General features: G+C 39.1%; 1 protein-coding gene across 1 annotated transcript; it reads right to left on the bottom strand.

Moving 5' to 3' along the window:
• Positions 1-361: 361 nt before the first annotated feature.
• LOC125747781 (location of vulva defective 1-like) lies at positions 362-13053 on the bottom strand. The gene is made up of 3 exons (XM_049023265.1): positions 12963-13053; positions 669-1523; positions 362-367 (listed from the first exon to the last, which is right to left on the bottom strand). Exons 1-3 carry the CDS (start codon positions 13050-13052, stop codon positions 362-364), a joined length of 951 nt encoding a protein of 316 aa, XP_048879222.1. The 5' UTR covers position 13053.
• Positions 13054-15003: the final 1950 nt, after the last annotated feature.

Here is a 15003-nt window from a genome sequence, read left to right as displayed (position 1 = left end):
CTAGTAATTGCAGAGTTGGGCATTGAAAATACTGTGGAATCACTCATTGCTTGGGGAGAAGATGTAACGGGTACTTCTGGTCTTTCTGACGATGCTTCTGATGTACTCATAGCATTATTTGTCAAAGTTGATTCTATAATTGCACCTTTGGTTGAATTTGGTAGTGATGTCATGTTCTGAATTTCTGATGTAGAGAGCTCAGGTTCTTCTGTTTCACCTTCTGTGGTCATCTCTGACCTTTCTGTTGAAACCTGTTCGTTAGTCATGGTAATTTCAGATGAACTTGTTTCCAAGCTTAAATGTGACGTCAGTGATTCTCTAGTAATCGCAGAGTTTGGCATTGAAAATAGTGTGGAATCACTCATTGCTTTGGGAGAAGATGTAATGGGTTCTTCTGGACTTTCTGACGATGCTACTGATGTACTCATAGCATTATTTGTCAAAGCTGATTCTGTATTTGCACTCGTGGTTAAATTTGGTAGTGACGTAATTTTTTGTATTTCTGATGTAGAGAGCTCAGGTTCTTCTGTTTCACCTTCTGTGGTCTTCTCTGACCTTTCTGTTGAAACCTGTTCGTTAGTCATGGTAATTTCAGTTGAACTTATTTCCAAGCTGAAATGTGACGTCAGTGATTCTCTAGTAATTGCAGAGTTGGGCATTGAAAATACTGTGGAATCACTCATTGCTTGGGGAGAAGATGTAACGGGTACTTCTGGTCTTTCTGACGATGCTTCTGATGTACTCATAGCATTATTTGTCAAAGTTGATTCTATAATTGCACCTTTGGTTGAATTTGGTAGTGATGTCATGTTCTGAATTTCTGATGTAGAGAGCTCAGGTTCTTCTGTTTCACCTTCTGTGGTCATCTCTGACCTTTCTGTTGAAACCTGTTCGTTAGTCATGGTAATTTCAGATGAACTTGTTTCCAAGCTTAAATGTGACGTCAGTGATTCTCTAGTAATCGCAGAGTTTGGCATTGAAAATAGTGTGGAATCACTCATTGCTTTGGGAGAAGATGTAATGGGTTCTTCTGGACTTTCTGACGATGCTACTGATGTACTCATAGCATTATTTGTCAAAGCTGATTCTGTATTTGCACTCGTGGTTAAATTTGGTAGTGACGTAATTTTTTGTGTTTCTGATGTAGAGAGCTCAGGTTCTTCTGTTTCGCCTTCTGTGGTCATCTCTGACCTTTCTGTTGAAACCTGTTTCTTAGTCATGGTAATTTCAGTTGAACTTGTTTCCAAGCTTAAATGTGACGTCAGTGATTCTCTAGTAATCGCAGAGTTGGGCATTGAAAATAGTGTGGAATCACTCATTGCTTGGGGATAAGATGTAGCGGGTTCTTCTGGACTTTCTGACGAAGCTTCTGAAGTACTCATAGCATTATTTCTCAAAGTTGATTCTAAGATTGCAGCTATGGTTGAATTTGGTAGTGATGTCATGTTCTGAATTTCTGATGTAGAGAGCTCAGGTTCTTCTGTTTCACCTTCTGTGGTCTTCTCTGACCTTTCTGTTGAAACCTGTTCGTTAGTCATGGTAATTTCAGATGAACTTGTTTCCAAGCTTAAATGTGACGTCAGTGATTCTCTAGTAATCGCAGAGTTTGGCATTGAAAATAGTGTGGAATCACTCATTGCTTGGGGAGTAGATGTACTGGGTTCTTCTGGTCTTTCTGACGATGCTTCTAATGTACTCATAGCATTATTTGTCAAAGTTGATTCTATAATTGCACCTTTTGTTGAATTTGGTAGTGACGTAATTTTTTGTGTTTCTGATGTAGAGAGCTCAGGTTCTTCTGTTTCACCTGTGGTCTTCTCTGACCTTTCTGTTGAAACCTGTTCGTTAGTCATGGTAATTTCAGATGAACTTGTTTCCAAGCTTAAATGTGACGTCAGTGATTCTCTAGTAATCGCAGAGTTTGGCATTGAAAATAGTGTGGAATCACTCATTGCTTGGGGAGTAGATGTACTGGGTTCTTCTGGTCTTTCTGACGATGCTTCTGATGTACTCATAGCATTATTTGTCAAAGTTGATTCTATAATTGCACCTTTGGTTGAATTTGGTAGTGACGTAATTTTTTGTGTTTCTGATGTAGAGAGCTCAGGTTCTTCTGTTTCACCTTCTGTGGTCTTCTCTGACCTTTCTGTTGAAACCTGTTCGTTAGTCATGGTAATTTCAGTTGAACTTGTTTCCAAGCTTAAATGTGACGTCAGTGATTCTCTAGTAATCGCAGAGTTTGGCATTGAAAATAGTGTGGAATCACTCATTGCTTGGGGAGTAGATGTACTGGGTTCTTCTGGTCTTTCTGGTGATCCTTCTGATGTACTCATAGCATTATTTGTCAAAGTTGATTCTATAATTGCACCTTTGGTTGAATTTGGTAGTGATGTCATGTTCTGAATTTCTGATGTAGAGAGCTCAGGTTCTTCTGTTTCATCTTCTGTGGTCTTCTCTGACCTTTCTGTTGAAACCAGTTCGTTAGTCATGGTAATTTCAGATGAACTTGTTTCCAAGCTTAAATGTGACGTCAGTGATTCTCTAGTAATCGCAGAGTTTGGCATTGAAAATAGTGTGGAATCACTCATTGCTTGGGGAGAAGATGTAGTGGGTTCTTTTGGACTTTCTGATGATCCTTCTGATGTACTCATAGCATTATTTGTCAAAGTTGATTCTATGATTGCAGCTATGGTTGAATTTGGTAGTGATGTCATGTTCTGAATTTCTGATGTAGAGAGCTCAGGTTCTTCTGTTTCACCTTCTGTGGTCTTCTCTGACCTTTCTGTTGAAACCTGTTCGTTAGTCATGGTAATTTCAGTTGAACTTATTTCCAAGCTGAAATGTGACGTCAGTGATTCTCTAGTAATTGCAGAGTTGGGCATTGAAAATAGTGTGGAATCACTCATTGCTTGGGGAGAAGATGTAGTGGGTTCTTCTGGACTTTCTGACGATGCTTCTGATGTACTCATAGCATTATTTGTCAAAGCTGATTCTGTATTTGCACTCGTGGTTAAATTTGGTAGTGACATATTTTTTTGTGTTTCTGATGTAGAGAGCTCAGGTTCTTCTGTTTCACCTTCTGTGGTCTTCTCTGACCTTTCTGTTGAAACCTGTTCGTTAGTCATGGTAATTTCAGATGAACTTGTTTCCAAGCTTAAATGTGACGTCAGTGATTCTCTAGTAATCGCAGAGTTTGGCATTGAAAATAGTGTGGAATCACTCATTGCTTGGGGAGAAGATGTAGTGGGTTCTTCTGGACTTTCTGACAATTCTTCTGAAGTACTCATAGCATTATTTCTCAAAGTTGATTCTAAGATTGCAGCTTTGGTTGTATTTGGTAGTGATGTCATGTTCTGAATTTCTGATGTAGAAAGCTCAGGTTCTTCTGTTTCACCTTCTTTGGTCATCTCTGACCTTTCTGTTGAAACCTGTTCGTTAGTCATGGTAATTTCAGATGAACTTGTTTCCAAGCTTAAATGTGACGTCAGTGATTCTCTAGTAATCGCAGAGTTTGGCATTGAAAATAGTGTGGAATCACTCATTGCTTGGGGAGAAGATGTAGTGGGTTCTTCTGGACTTTCTGACGATGCTTCTGATGTACTCATAGCATTATTTGTCAAAGCTGATTCTGTATTTGCATTCGTGGTTAAATTTGGTAGTGACGTAATTTTTTGTATTTCTGATGTAGAGAGCTCAGGTTCTTCTGTTTCACCTTCTGTGGTCTTCTCTGACCTTTCTGTTGAAACCTGTTCGTTAGTCATGGTAATTTCAGTTGAACTTATTTCCAAGCTGAAATGTGACGTCAGTGATTCTCTAGTAATTGCAGAGTTGGGCATTGAAAATACTGTGGAATCACTCATTGCTTGGGGAGAAGATGTAACGGGTACTTCTGGTCTTTCTGACGATGCTTCTGATGTACTCATAGCATTATTTGTCAAAGTTGATTCTATAATTGCACCTTTGGTTGAATTTGGTAGTGATGTCATGTTCTGAATTTCTGATGTAGAGAGCTCAGGTTCTTCTGTTTCATCTTCTGTGGTCTTCTCTGACCTTTCTGTTGAAACCTGTTCATTAGTCATGGTAATTTCAGTTGAACTTGTTTCCCAGCTGAAATGTGACGTCAGTGATTCTCTAGTAATTGCAGTGTTGGGCATTGAAAATAGTGTGGAATCACTCATTGCTTGGGGAGAAGATGTAGTGGGTTCTTCTGGACTTTCTGACGATGCTTCTGATGTACTCATAGCATTATTTGTCAAAGCTGATTCTGTATTTGCACTCGTGGTTAAATTTGGTAGTGACATATTTTTTTGTGTTTCTGATGTAGAGAGCTCAGGTTCTTCTGTTTCACCTTCTGTGGTCTTCTCTGACCTTTCTGTTGAAACCTGTTCGTTAGTCATGGTAATTTCAGATGAACTTGTTTCCAAGCTTAAATGTGACGTCAGTGATTCTCTAGTAATCGCAGAGTTTGGCATTGAAAATAGTGTGGAATCACTCATTGCTTGGGGAGAAGATGTAGTGGGTTCTTCTGGACTTTCTGACAATTCTTCTGAAGTACTCATAGCATTATTTCTCAAAGTTGATTCTAAGATTGCAGCTTTGGTTGTATTTGGTAGTGATGTCATGTTCTGAATTTCTGATGTAGAAAGCTCAGGTTCTTCTGTTTCACCTTCTTTGGTCATCTCTGACCTTTCTGTTGAAACCTGTTCGTTAGTCATGGTAATTTCAGATGAACTTGTTTCCAAGCTTAAATGTGACGTCAGTGATTCTCTAGTAATCGCAGAGTTTGGCATTGAAAATAGTGTGGAATCACTCATTGCTTGGGGAGAAGATGTAGTGGGTTCTTCTGGACTTTCTGACGATGCTTCTGATGTACTCATAGCATTATTTGTCAAAGCTGATTCTGTATTTGCATTCGTGGTTAAATTTGGTAGTGACGTAATTTTTTGTGTTTCTGATGTAGAGAGCTCAGTTTCTTCTGTTTCACCTTCTGTGGTCTTCTCTGGCCTTTCTGTTGAAACCTGTTCGTTAGTCATGGTAATTTCAGATGAACTTGTTTCCAAGCTTAAATGTGACGTCAGTGATTCTCTAGTAATCGCAGAGTTTGGCATTGAAAATAGTGTGGAATCACTCATTGCTTGGGGAGTAGATGTACTGGGTTCTTCTGGTCTTTCTGACGATGCTTCTGATGTACTCATAGCATTATTTGTCAAAGTTGATTCTATAATTGCACCTTTGGTTGAATTTGGTAGTGATGTCATGTTCTGAATTTCTGATGTAGAGAGCTCAGGTTCTTCTGTTTCACCTTCTGTGGTCTTCTCTGACCTTTCTGTTGAAACCTGTTCGTTAGTCATGGTAATTTCAGTTGAACTTATTTCCAAGCTGAAATGTGACGTCAGTGATTCTCTAGTAATTGCAGAGTTGGGCATTGAAAATAGTGTGGAATCACTCATTGCTTGGGGAGAAGATGTAACGGGTTCTTCTGGTCTTTCTGACGATGCTTCTGATGTACTCATAGCATTATTTGTCAAAGCTGATTCTGTATTTGCACTCGTGGTTAAATTTGGTAGTGACGTAATTTTTTGTATTTCTGATGTAGAGAGCTCAGGTTCTTCTGTTTCACCTTCTGTGGTCTTCTCTGACCTTTCTGTTGAAACCTGTTCGTTAGTCATGGTAATTTCAGATGAACTTGTTTCCAAGCTTAAATGTGACGTCAGTGATTCTCTAGTAATCGCAGAGTTTGGCATTGAAAATAATGTGGAATCACTCATTGCTTGGGGAGAAGATGTAGTGGGTTCTTCTGGACTTTCTGACGATGCTTCTGAAGTACTCATAGCATTATTTCTCAAAGTTGATTCTAAGATTGCAGCTATGGTTGAATTTGGTAGTGATGTCATGTTCTGAATTTCTGATGTAGAGAGCTCAGGTTCTTCTGTTTCACCTTCTGTGGTCATCTCTGACCTTTCTGTTGAAACCTGTTCGTTAGTCATGGTAATTTCAGATGAACTTGTTTCCAAGCTTAAATGTGACGTCAGTGATTCTCTAGTAATCGCAGAGTTTGACATTGAAAATAGTGTGGATTCACTCATTGCTTGGGGAGAAGATGTAGTGGGTTCTTCTGGACTTTCTGACGATGCTTCTGATGTACTCATAGCATTATTTGTCAAAGCTGATTCTGCATTTGCACTCGTGGTTAAATTTGGTAGTGACATAATTTTTTGTGTTTCTGATGTAGAGAGCTCAGTTTCTTCTATTTCACCTTCTGTGGTCTTCTCTGACCTTTCTGTTGAAACCTGTTCGTTAGTCATGGTAATTTCAGATGAACTTGTTTCCAAGCTTAAATGTGACGTCAGTGATTCTCTAGTAATCGCAGAGTTTGGCATTGAAAATAGTGTGGAATCACTCATTGCTTGGGGAGTAGATGTACTGGGTTCTTCTGGTCTTTCTGACGATGCTTCTGATGTACTCATAGCATTATTTGTCAAAGTTGATTCTATAATTGCACCTTTGGTTGAATTTGGTAGTGATGTCATGTTCTGAATTTCTGATGTAGAGAGCTCAGGTTCTTCTGTTTCACCTTCTGTGGTCTTCTCTGACCTTTCTGTTGAAACCTGTTCGTTAGTCATGGAAATTTCAGTTGAACTTATTTCCAAGCTGAAATGTGACGTCAGTGATTCTCTAGTAATTGCAGAGTTGGGCATTGAAAATAGTGTGGAATCACTCATTGCTTGGGGAGAAGATGTAACGGGTTCTTCTGGTCTTTCTGACGATGCTTCTGATGTACTCATAGCATTATTTGTCAAAGCTGATTCTGTATTTGCACTCGTGGTTAAATTTGGTAGTGACGTAATTTTTTGTATTTCTGATGTAGAGAGCTCAGGTTCTTCTGTTTCACCTTCTGTGGTCTTCTCTGACCTTTCTGTTGAAACCTGTTCGTTAGTCATGGTAATTTCAGATGAACTTGTTTCCAAGCTTAAATGTGACGTCAGTGATTCTCTAGTAATCGCAGAGTTTGGCATTGAAAATAGTGTGGAATCACTCATTGCTTGGGGAGAAGATGTAGTGGGTTCTTCTGGACTTTCTGACGATGCTTCTGAAGTACTCATAGCATTATTTCTCAAAGTTGATTCTAAGATTGCAGCTATGGTTGAATTTGGTAGTGATGTCATGTTCTGAATTTCTGATGTAGAGAGCTCAGGTTCTTCTGTTTCACCTTCTGTGGTCATCTCTGACCTTTCTGTTGAAACCTGTTCGTTAGTCATGGTAATTTCAGATGAACTTGTTTCCAAGCTTAAATGTGACGTCAGTGATTCTCTAGTAATCGCAGAGTTTGACATTGAAAATAGTGTGGATTCACTCATTGCTTGGGGAGAAGATGTAGTGGGTTCTTCTGGACTTTCTGACGATGCTTCTGATGTACTCATAGCATTATTTGTCAAAGCTGATTCTGCATTTGCACTCGTGGTTAAATTTGGTAGTGACGTAATTTTTTGTGTTTCTGATGTAGAGAGCTCAGGTTCTTCTGTTTCACCTTCTGTGGTCTTCTCTGACCTTTCTCTTGAAACCTGTTCGTTAGTCATGGTAATTTCAGATGAACTTGTTTCCAAGCTTAAATGTGACGTCAGTGATTCTCTAGTAATCGCAGAGTTTGGCATTGAAAATAGTGTGGAATCACTCATTGCTTGGGGAGAACATGTAGTGGGTTCTTCTGGTCTTTCTGACGATGCTTCTGATGTACTCATAGCATTATTTGTCAAAGTTGATTCTATGATTGCAGCTATGGTTGAATTTGGTAGTGATGTCATATTCTGAATTTCTGATGTAGAGAGCTCAGGTTCTTCTGTTTCACCTTCTGTGGTCTTCTCTGACCTTTCTGTTGAAACCTGTTCGTTAGTCATGGTAATTTCAGATGAACTTATTTCCAAGCTGAAATGTGACGTCAGTGATTCTCTAGTAATTGCAGTGTTGGGCATTGAAAATAGTGTGGAATCACTCATTGCTTGGGGAGAAGATGTAGTGGGTTCTTCTGGACTTTCTGACAATTCTTCTGAAGTACTCATAGCATTATTTGTCAAAGTTGATTCTAAGATTGCAGCTATGGTTGAATTTGGTAGTGATGTCATGTTCTGAATTTCTGATGTAGAGAGCTCAGGTTCTTCTGTTTCACCTTCTGTGGTCATCTCTGACCTTTCTGTTGAAACCTGTTCGTTAGTCATGGTAATTTCATATGAACTTGTTTCCAAGCTTAAATGTGACGTCAGTGATTCTCTAGTTATCGCAGAGTTTGGCATTGAAAATAGTGTGGAATCACTCATTGCTTGGGGAGAAGATGTAGTGGGTTCTTCTGGACTTTCTGACGATGCTTCTGAAGTACTCATAGCATTATTTCTCAAAGTTGATTCTAAGATTGCAGCTATGGTTGAATTTGGTAGTGATGTCATGTTCTGAATTTCTGATGTAGAGAGCTCAGGTTCTTCTGTTTCACCTTCTGTGGTCATCTCTGACCTTTCTGTTGAAACCTGTTCGTTAGTCATGGTAATTTCAGATGAACTTGTTTCCAAGCTTAAATGTGACGTCAGTGATTCTCTAGTAATCGCAGAGTTTGGCATTGAAAATAGTGTGGAATCACTCATTGCTTTGGGAGAAGATGTAATGGGTTCTTCTGGACTTTCTGACGATGCTACTGATGTACTCATAGCATTATTTGTCAAAGCTGATTCTGTATTTGCACTCGTGGTTAAATTTGGTAGTGACGTAATTTTTTGTGTTTCTGATGTAGAGAGCTCAGGTTCTTCTGTTTCGCCTTCTGTGGTCATCTCTGACCTTTCTGTTGAAACCTGTTTCTTAGTCATGGTAATTTCAGTTGGACTTGTTTCCAAGCTTAAATGTGACGTCAGTGATTCTCTAGTAATCGCAGAGTTGGGCATTGAAAATAGTGTGGAATCACTCATTGCTTGGGGATAAGATGTAGCGGGTTCTTCTGGACTTTCTGACGAAGCTTCTGAAGTACTCATAGCATTATTTCTCAAAGTTGATTCTAAGATTGCAGCTATGGTTGAATTTGGTAGTGATGTCATGTTCTGAATTTCTGATGTAGAGAGCTCAGGTTCTTCTGTTTCACCTTCTGTGGTCTTCTCTGACCTTTCTGTTGAAACCTGTTCGTTAGTCATGGTAATTTCAGATGAACTTGTTTCCAAGCTTAAATGTGACGTCAGTGATTCTCTAGTAATCGCAGAGTTTGGCATTGAAAATAGTGTGGAATCACTCATTGCTTGGGGAGTAGATGTACTGGGTTCTTCTGGTCTTTCTGACGATGCTTCTAATGTACTCATAGCATTATTTGTCAAAGTTGATTCTATAATTGCACCTTTTGTTGAATTTGGTAGTGACGTAATTTTTTGTGTTTCTGATGTAGAGAGCTCAGGTTCTTCTGTTTCACCTGTGGTCTTCTCTGACCTTTCTGTTGAAACCTGTTCGTTAGTCATGGTAATTTCAGATGAACTTGTTTCCAAGCTTAAATGTGACGTCAGTGATTCTCTAGTAATCGCAGAGTTTGGCATTGAAAATAGTGTGGAATCACTCATTGCTTGGGGAGTAGATGTACTGGGTTCTTCTGGTCTTTCTGACGATGCTTCTGATGTACTCATAGCATTATTTGTCAAAGTTGATTCTATAATTGCACCTTTGGTTGAATTTGGTAGTGACGTAATTTTTTGTGTTTCTGATGTAGAGAGCTCAGGTTCTTCTGTTTCACCTTCTGTGGTCTTCTCTGACCTTTCTGTTGAAACCTGTTCGTTAGTCATGGTAATTTCAGTTGAACTTGTTTCCAAGCTTAAATGTGACGTCAGTGATTCTCTAGTAATCGCAGAGTTTGGCATTGAAAATAGTGTGGAATCACTCATTGCTTGGGGAGTAGATGTACTGGGTTCTTCTGGTCTTTCTGGTGATCCTTCTGATGTACTCATAGCATTATTTGTCAAAGTTGATTCTATAATTGCACCTTTGGTTGAATTTGGTAGTGATGTCATGTTCTGAATTTCTGATGTAGAGAGCTCAGGTTCTTCTGTTTCATCTTCTGTGGTCTTCTCTGACCTTTCTGTTGAAACCAGTTCGTTAGTCATGGTAATTTCAGATGAACTTGTTTCCAAGCTTAAATGTGACGTCAGTGATTCTCTAGTAATCGCAGAGTTTGGCATTGAAAATAGTGTGGAATCACTCATTGCTTGGGGAGAAGATGTAGTGGGTTCTTTTGGACTTTCTGATGATCCTTCTGATGTACTCATAGCATTATTTGTCAAAGTTGATTCTATGATTGCAGCTATGGTTGAATTTGGTAGTGATGTCATGTTCTGAATTTCTGATGTAGAGAGCTCAGGTTCTTCTGTTTCACCTTCTGTGGTCTTCTCTGACCTTTCTGTTGAAACCTGTTCGTTAGTCATGGTAATTTCAGTTGAACTTATTTCCAAGCTGAAATGTGACGTCAGTGATTCTCTAGTAATTGCAGAGTTGGGCATTGAAAATAGTGTGGAATCACTCATTGCTTGGGGAGAAGATGTAACGGGTTCTTCTGGTCTTTCTGACGATGCTTCTGATGTACTCATAGCATTATTTGTCAAAGTTGATTCTATAATTGCACCTTTGGTTGAATTTGGTAGTGATGTCATGTTCTGAATTTCTGATGTAGAGAGCTCAGGTTCTTCTGTTTCATCTTCTGTGGTCTTCTCTGACCTTTCTGTTGAAACCTGTTCATTAGTCATGGTAATTTCAGTTGAACTTGTTTCCCAGCTGAAATGTGACGTCAGTGATTCTCTAGTAATTGCAGTGTTGGGCATTGAAAATAGTGTGGAATCACTCATTGCTTGGGGAGAAGATGTAGTGGGTTCTTCTGGACTTTCTGACGATGCTTCTGATGTACTCATAGCATTATTTGTCAAAGCTGATTCTGTATTTGCACTCGTGGTTAAATTTGGTAGTGACATATTTTTTTGTGTTTCTGATGTAGAGAGCTCAGGTTCTTCTGTTTCACCTTCTGTGGTCTTCTCTGACCTTTCTGTTGAAACCTGTTCGTTAGTCATGGTAATTTCAGATGAACTTGTTTCCAAGCTTAAATGTGACGTCAGTGATTCTCTAGTAATCGCAGAGTTTGGCATTGAAAATAGTGTGGAATCACTCATTGCTTGGGGAGAAGATGTAGTGGGTTCTTCTGGACTTTCTGACAATTCTTCTGAAGTACTCATAGCATTATTTCTCAAAGTTGATTCTAAGATTGCAGCTTTGGTTGTATTTGGTAGTGATGTCATGTTCTGAATTTCTGATGTAGAAAGCTCAGGTTCTTCTGTTTCACCTTCTTTGGTCATCTCTGACCTTTCTGTTGAAACCTGTTCGTTAGTCATGGTAATTTCAGATGAACTTGTTTCCAAGCTTAAATGTGACGTCAGTGATTCTCTAGTAATCGCAGAGTTTGGCATTGAAAATAGTGTGGAATCACTCATTGCTTGGGGAGAAGATGTAGTGGGTTCTTCTGGACTTTCTGACGATGCTTCTGATGTACTCATAGCATTATTTGTCAAAGCTGATTCTGTATTTGCATTCGTGGTTAAATTTGGTAGTGACGTAATTTTTTGTATTTCTGATGTAGAGAGCTCAGGTTCTTCTGTTTCACCTTCTGTGGTCTTCTCTGACCTTTCTGTTGAAACCTGTTCGTTAGTCATGGTAATTTCAGTTGAACTTATTTCCAAGCTGAAATGTGACGTCAGTGATTCTCTAGTAATTGCAGAGTTGGGCATTGAAAATACTGTGGAATCACTCATTGCTTGGGGAGAAGATGTAACGGGTACTTCTGGTCTTTCTGACGATGCTTCTGATGTACTCATAGCATTATTTGTCAAAGTTGATTCTATAATTGCACCTTTGGTTGAATTTGGTAGTGATGTCATGTTCTGAATTTCTGATGTAGAGAGCTCAGGTTCTTCTGTTTCACCTTCTGTGGTCATCTCTGACCTTTCTGTTGAAACCTGTTCGTTAGTCATGGTAATTTCAGATGAACTTGTTTCCAAGCTTAAATGTGACGTCAGTGATTCTCTAGTAATCGCAGAGTTTGGCATTGAAAATAGTGTGGAATCACTCATTGCTTTGGGAGAAGATGTAATGGGTTCTTCTGGACTTTCTGACGATGCTACTGATGTACTCATAGCATTATTTGTCAAAGCTGATTCTGTATTTGCACTCGTGGTTAAATTTGGTAGTGACGTAATTTTTTGTGTTTCTGATGTAGAGAGCTCAGGTTCTTCTGTTTCGCCTTCTGTGGTCATCTCTGACCTTTCTGTTGAAACCTGTTTCTTAGTCATGGTAATTTCAGTTGAACTTGTTTCCAAGCTTAAATGTGACGTCAGTGATTCTCTAGTAATCGCAGAGTTGGGCATTGAAAATAGTGTGGAATCACTCATTGCTTGGGGATAAGATGTAGCGGGTTCTTCTGGACTTTCTGACGAAGCTTCTGAAGTACTCATAGCATTATTTCTCAAAGTTGATTCTAAGATTGCAGCTATGGTTGAATTTGGTAGTGATGTCATGTTCTGAATTTCTGATGTAGAGAGCTCAGGTTCTTCTGTTTCACCTTCTGTGGTCTTCTCTGACCTTTCTGTTGAAACCTGTTCGTTAGTCATGGTAATTTCAGATGAACTTGTTTCCAAGCTTAAATGTGACGTCAGTGATTCTCTAGTAATCGCAGAGTTTGGCATTGAAAATAGTGTGGAATCACTCATTGCTTGGGGAGTAGATGTACTGGGTTCTTCTGGTCTTTCTGACGATGCTTCTAATGTACTCATAGCATTATTTGTCAAAGTTGATTCTATAATTGCACCTTTTGTTGAATTTGGTAGTGACGTAATTTTTTGTGTTTCTGATGTAGAGAGCTCAGGTTCTTCTGTTTCACCTGTGGTCTTCTCTGACCTTTCTGTTGAAACCTGTTCGTTAGTCATGGTAATTTCAGATGAACTTGTTTCCAAGCTTAAATGTGACATCAGTGATTCTCTAGTAATCGCAGAGTTTGGCATTGAAAATAGTGTGGAATCACTCATTGCTTGGGGAGTAGATGTACTGGGTTCTTCTGGTCTTTCTGACGATGCTTCTGATGTACTCATAGCATTATTTGTCAAAGTTGATTCTATAATTGCACCTTTGGTTGAATTTGGTAGTGACGTAATTTTTTGTGTTTCTGATGTAGAGAGCTCAGGTTCTTCTGTTTCACCTTCTGTGGTCTTCTCTGACCTTTCTGTTGAAACCTGTTCGTTAGTCATGGTAATTTCAGTTGAACTTGTTTCCAAGCTTAAATGTGACGTCAGTGATTCTCTAGTAATCGCAGAGTTTGGCATTGAAAATAGTGTGGAATCACTCATTGCTTGGGGAGTAGATGTACTGGGTTCTTCTGGTCTTTCTGGTGATCCTTCTGATGTACTCATAGCATTATTTGTCAAAGTTGATTCTATAATTGCACCTTTGGTTGAATTTGGTAGTGATGTCATGTTCTGAATTTCTGATGTAGAGAGCTCAGGTTCTTCTGTTTCATCTTCTGTGGTCTTCTCTGACCTTTCTGTTGAAACCAGTTCGTTAGTCATGGTAATTTCAGATGAACTTGTTTCCAAGCTTAAATGTGACGTCAGTGATTCTCTAGTAATCGCAGAGTTTGGCATTGAAAATAGTGTGGAATCACTCATTGCTTGGGGAGAAGATGTAGTGGGTTCTTTTGGACTTTCTGATGATCCTTCTGATGTACTCATAGCATTATTTGTCAAAGTTGATTCTATGATTGCAGCTATGGTTGAATTTGGTAGTGATGTCATGTTCTGAATTTCTGATGTAGAGAGCTCAGGTTCTTCTGTTTCACCTTCTGTGGTCTTCTCTGACCTTTCTGTTGAAACCTGTTCGTTAGTCATGGTAATTTCAGTTGAACTTATTTCCAAGCTGAAATGTGACGTCAGTGATTCTCTAGTAATTGCAGAGTTGGGCATTGAAAATAGTGTGGAATCACTCATTGCTTGGGGAGAAGATGTAACGGGTTCTTCTGGTCTTTCTGACGATGCTTCTGATGTACTCATAGCATTATTTGTCAAAGTTGATTCTATAATTGCACCTTTGGTTGAATTTGGTAGTGATGTCATGTTCTGAATTTCTGATGTAGAGAGCTCAGGTTCTTCTGTTTCATCTTCTGTGGTCTTCTCTGACCTTTCTGTTGAAACCTGTTCATTAGTCATGGTAATTTCAGTTGAACTTGTTTCCCAGCTGAAATGTGACGTCAGTGATTCTCTAGTAATTGCAGTGTTGGGCATTGAAAATAGTGTGGAATCACTCATTGCTTGGGGAGAAGATGTAGTGGGTTCTTCTGGACTTTCTGACGATGCTTCTGATGTACTCATAGCATTATTTGTCAAAGCTGATTCTGTATTTGCACTCGTGGTTAAATTTGGTAGTGACATATTTTTTTGTGTTTCTGATGTAGAGAGCTCAGGTTCTTCTGTTTCACCTTCTGTGGTCTTCTCTGACCTTTCTGTTGAAACCTGTTCGTTAGTCATGGTAATTTCAGATGAACTTGTTTCCAAGCTTAAATGTGACGTCAGTGATTCTCTAGTAATCGCAGAGTTTGGCATTGAAAATAGTGTGGAATCACTCATTGCTTGGGGAGAAGATGTAGTGGGTTCTTCTGGACTTTCTGACAATTCTTCTGAAGTACTCATAGCATTATTTCTCAAAGTTGATTCTAAGATTGCAGCTTTGGTTGTATTTGGTAGTGATGTCATGTTCTGAATTTCTGATGTAGAAAGCTCAGGTTCTTCTGTTTCACCTTCTTTGGTCATCTCTGACCTTTCTGTTGAAACCTGTTCGTTAGTCATGGTAATTTCAGATGAACTTGTTTCCAAGCTTAAATGTGACGTCAGTGATTCTCTAGTAATCGCAGAGTTTGGCATTGAAAATAGTGTGGAATCACTCATTGCTTGGGGAGAAGATGTA

This window comes from Brienomyrus brachyistius, chromosome 8 (genome assembly GCF_023856365.1).
Source record: "Brienomyrus brachyistius isolate T26 chromosome 8, BBRACH_0.4, whole genome shotgun sequence".
NCBI classification, from domain to species: domain Eukaryota; kingdom Metazoa; phylum Chordata; class Actinopteri; order Osteoglossiformes; family Mormyridae; genus Brienomyrus; species Brienomyrus brachyistius.
This window is presented reverse-complemented; position numbering and strand designations above follow the sequence as displayed.

Coding starts and splice junctions, on each gene's coding strand:
- LOC125747781 (XM_049023265.1), bottom strand. CDS start 13,052: ATGCCAAACTCTGCGATTACTAGAGAATCACTGATGTCACATTTAAGC. Junction 1,524..12,962: donor TTACCATGACTAACGAACAG/GTTTCAACAGAA, acceptor ACTAACGAACAG/GTTTCAACAGAAAGGTCAGA.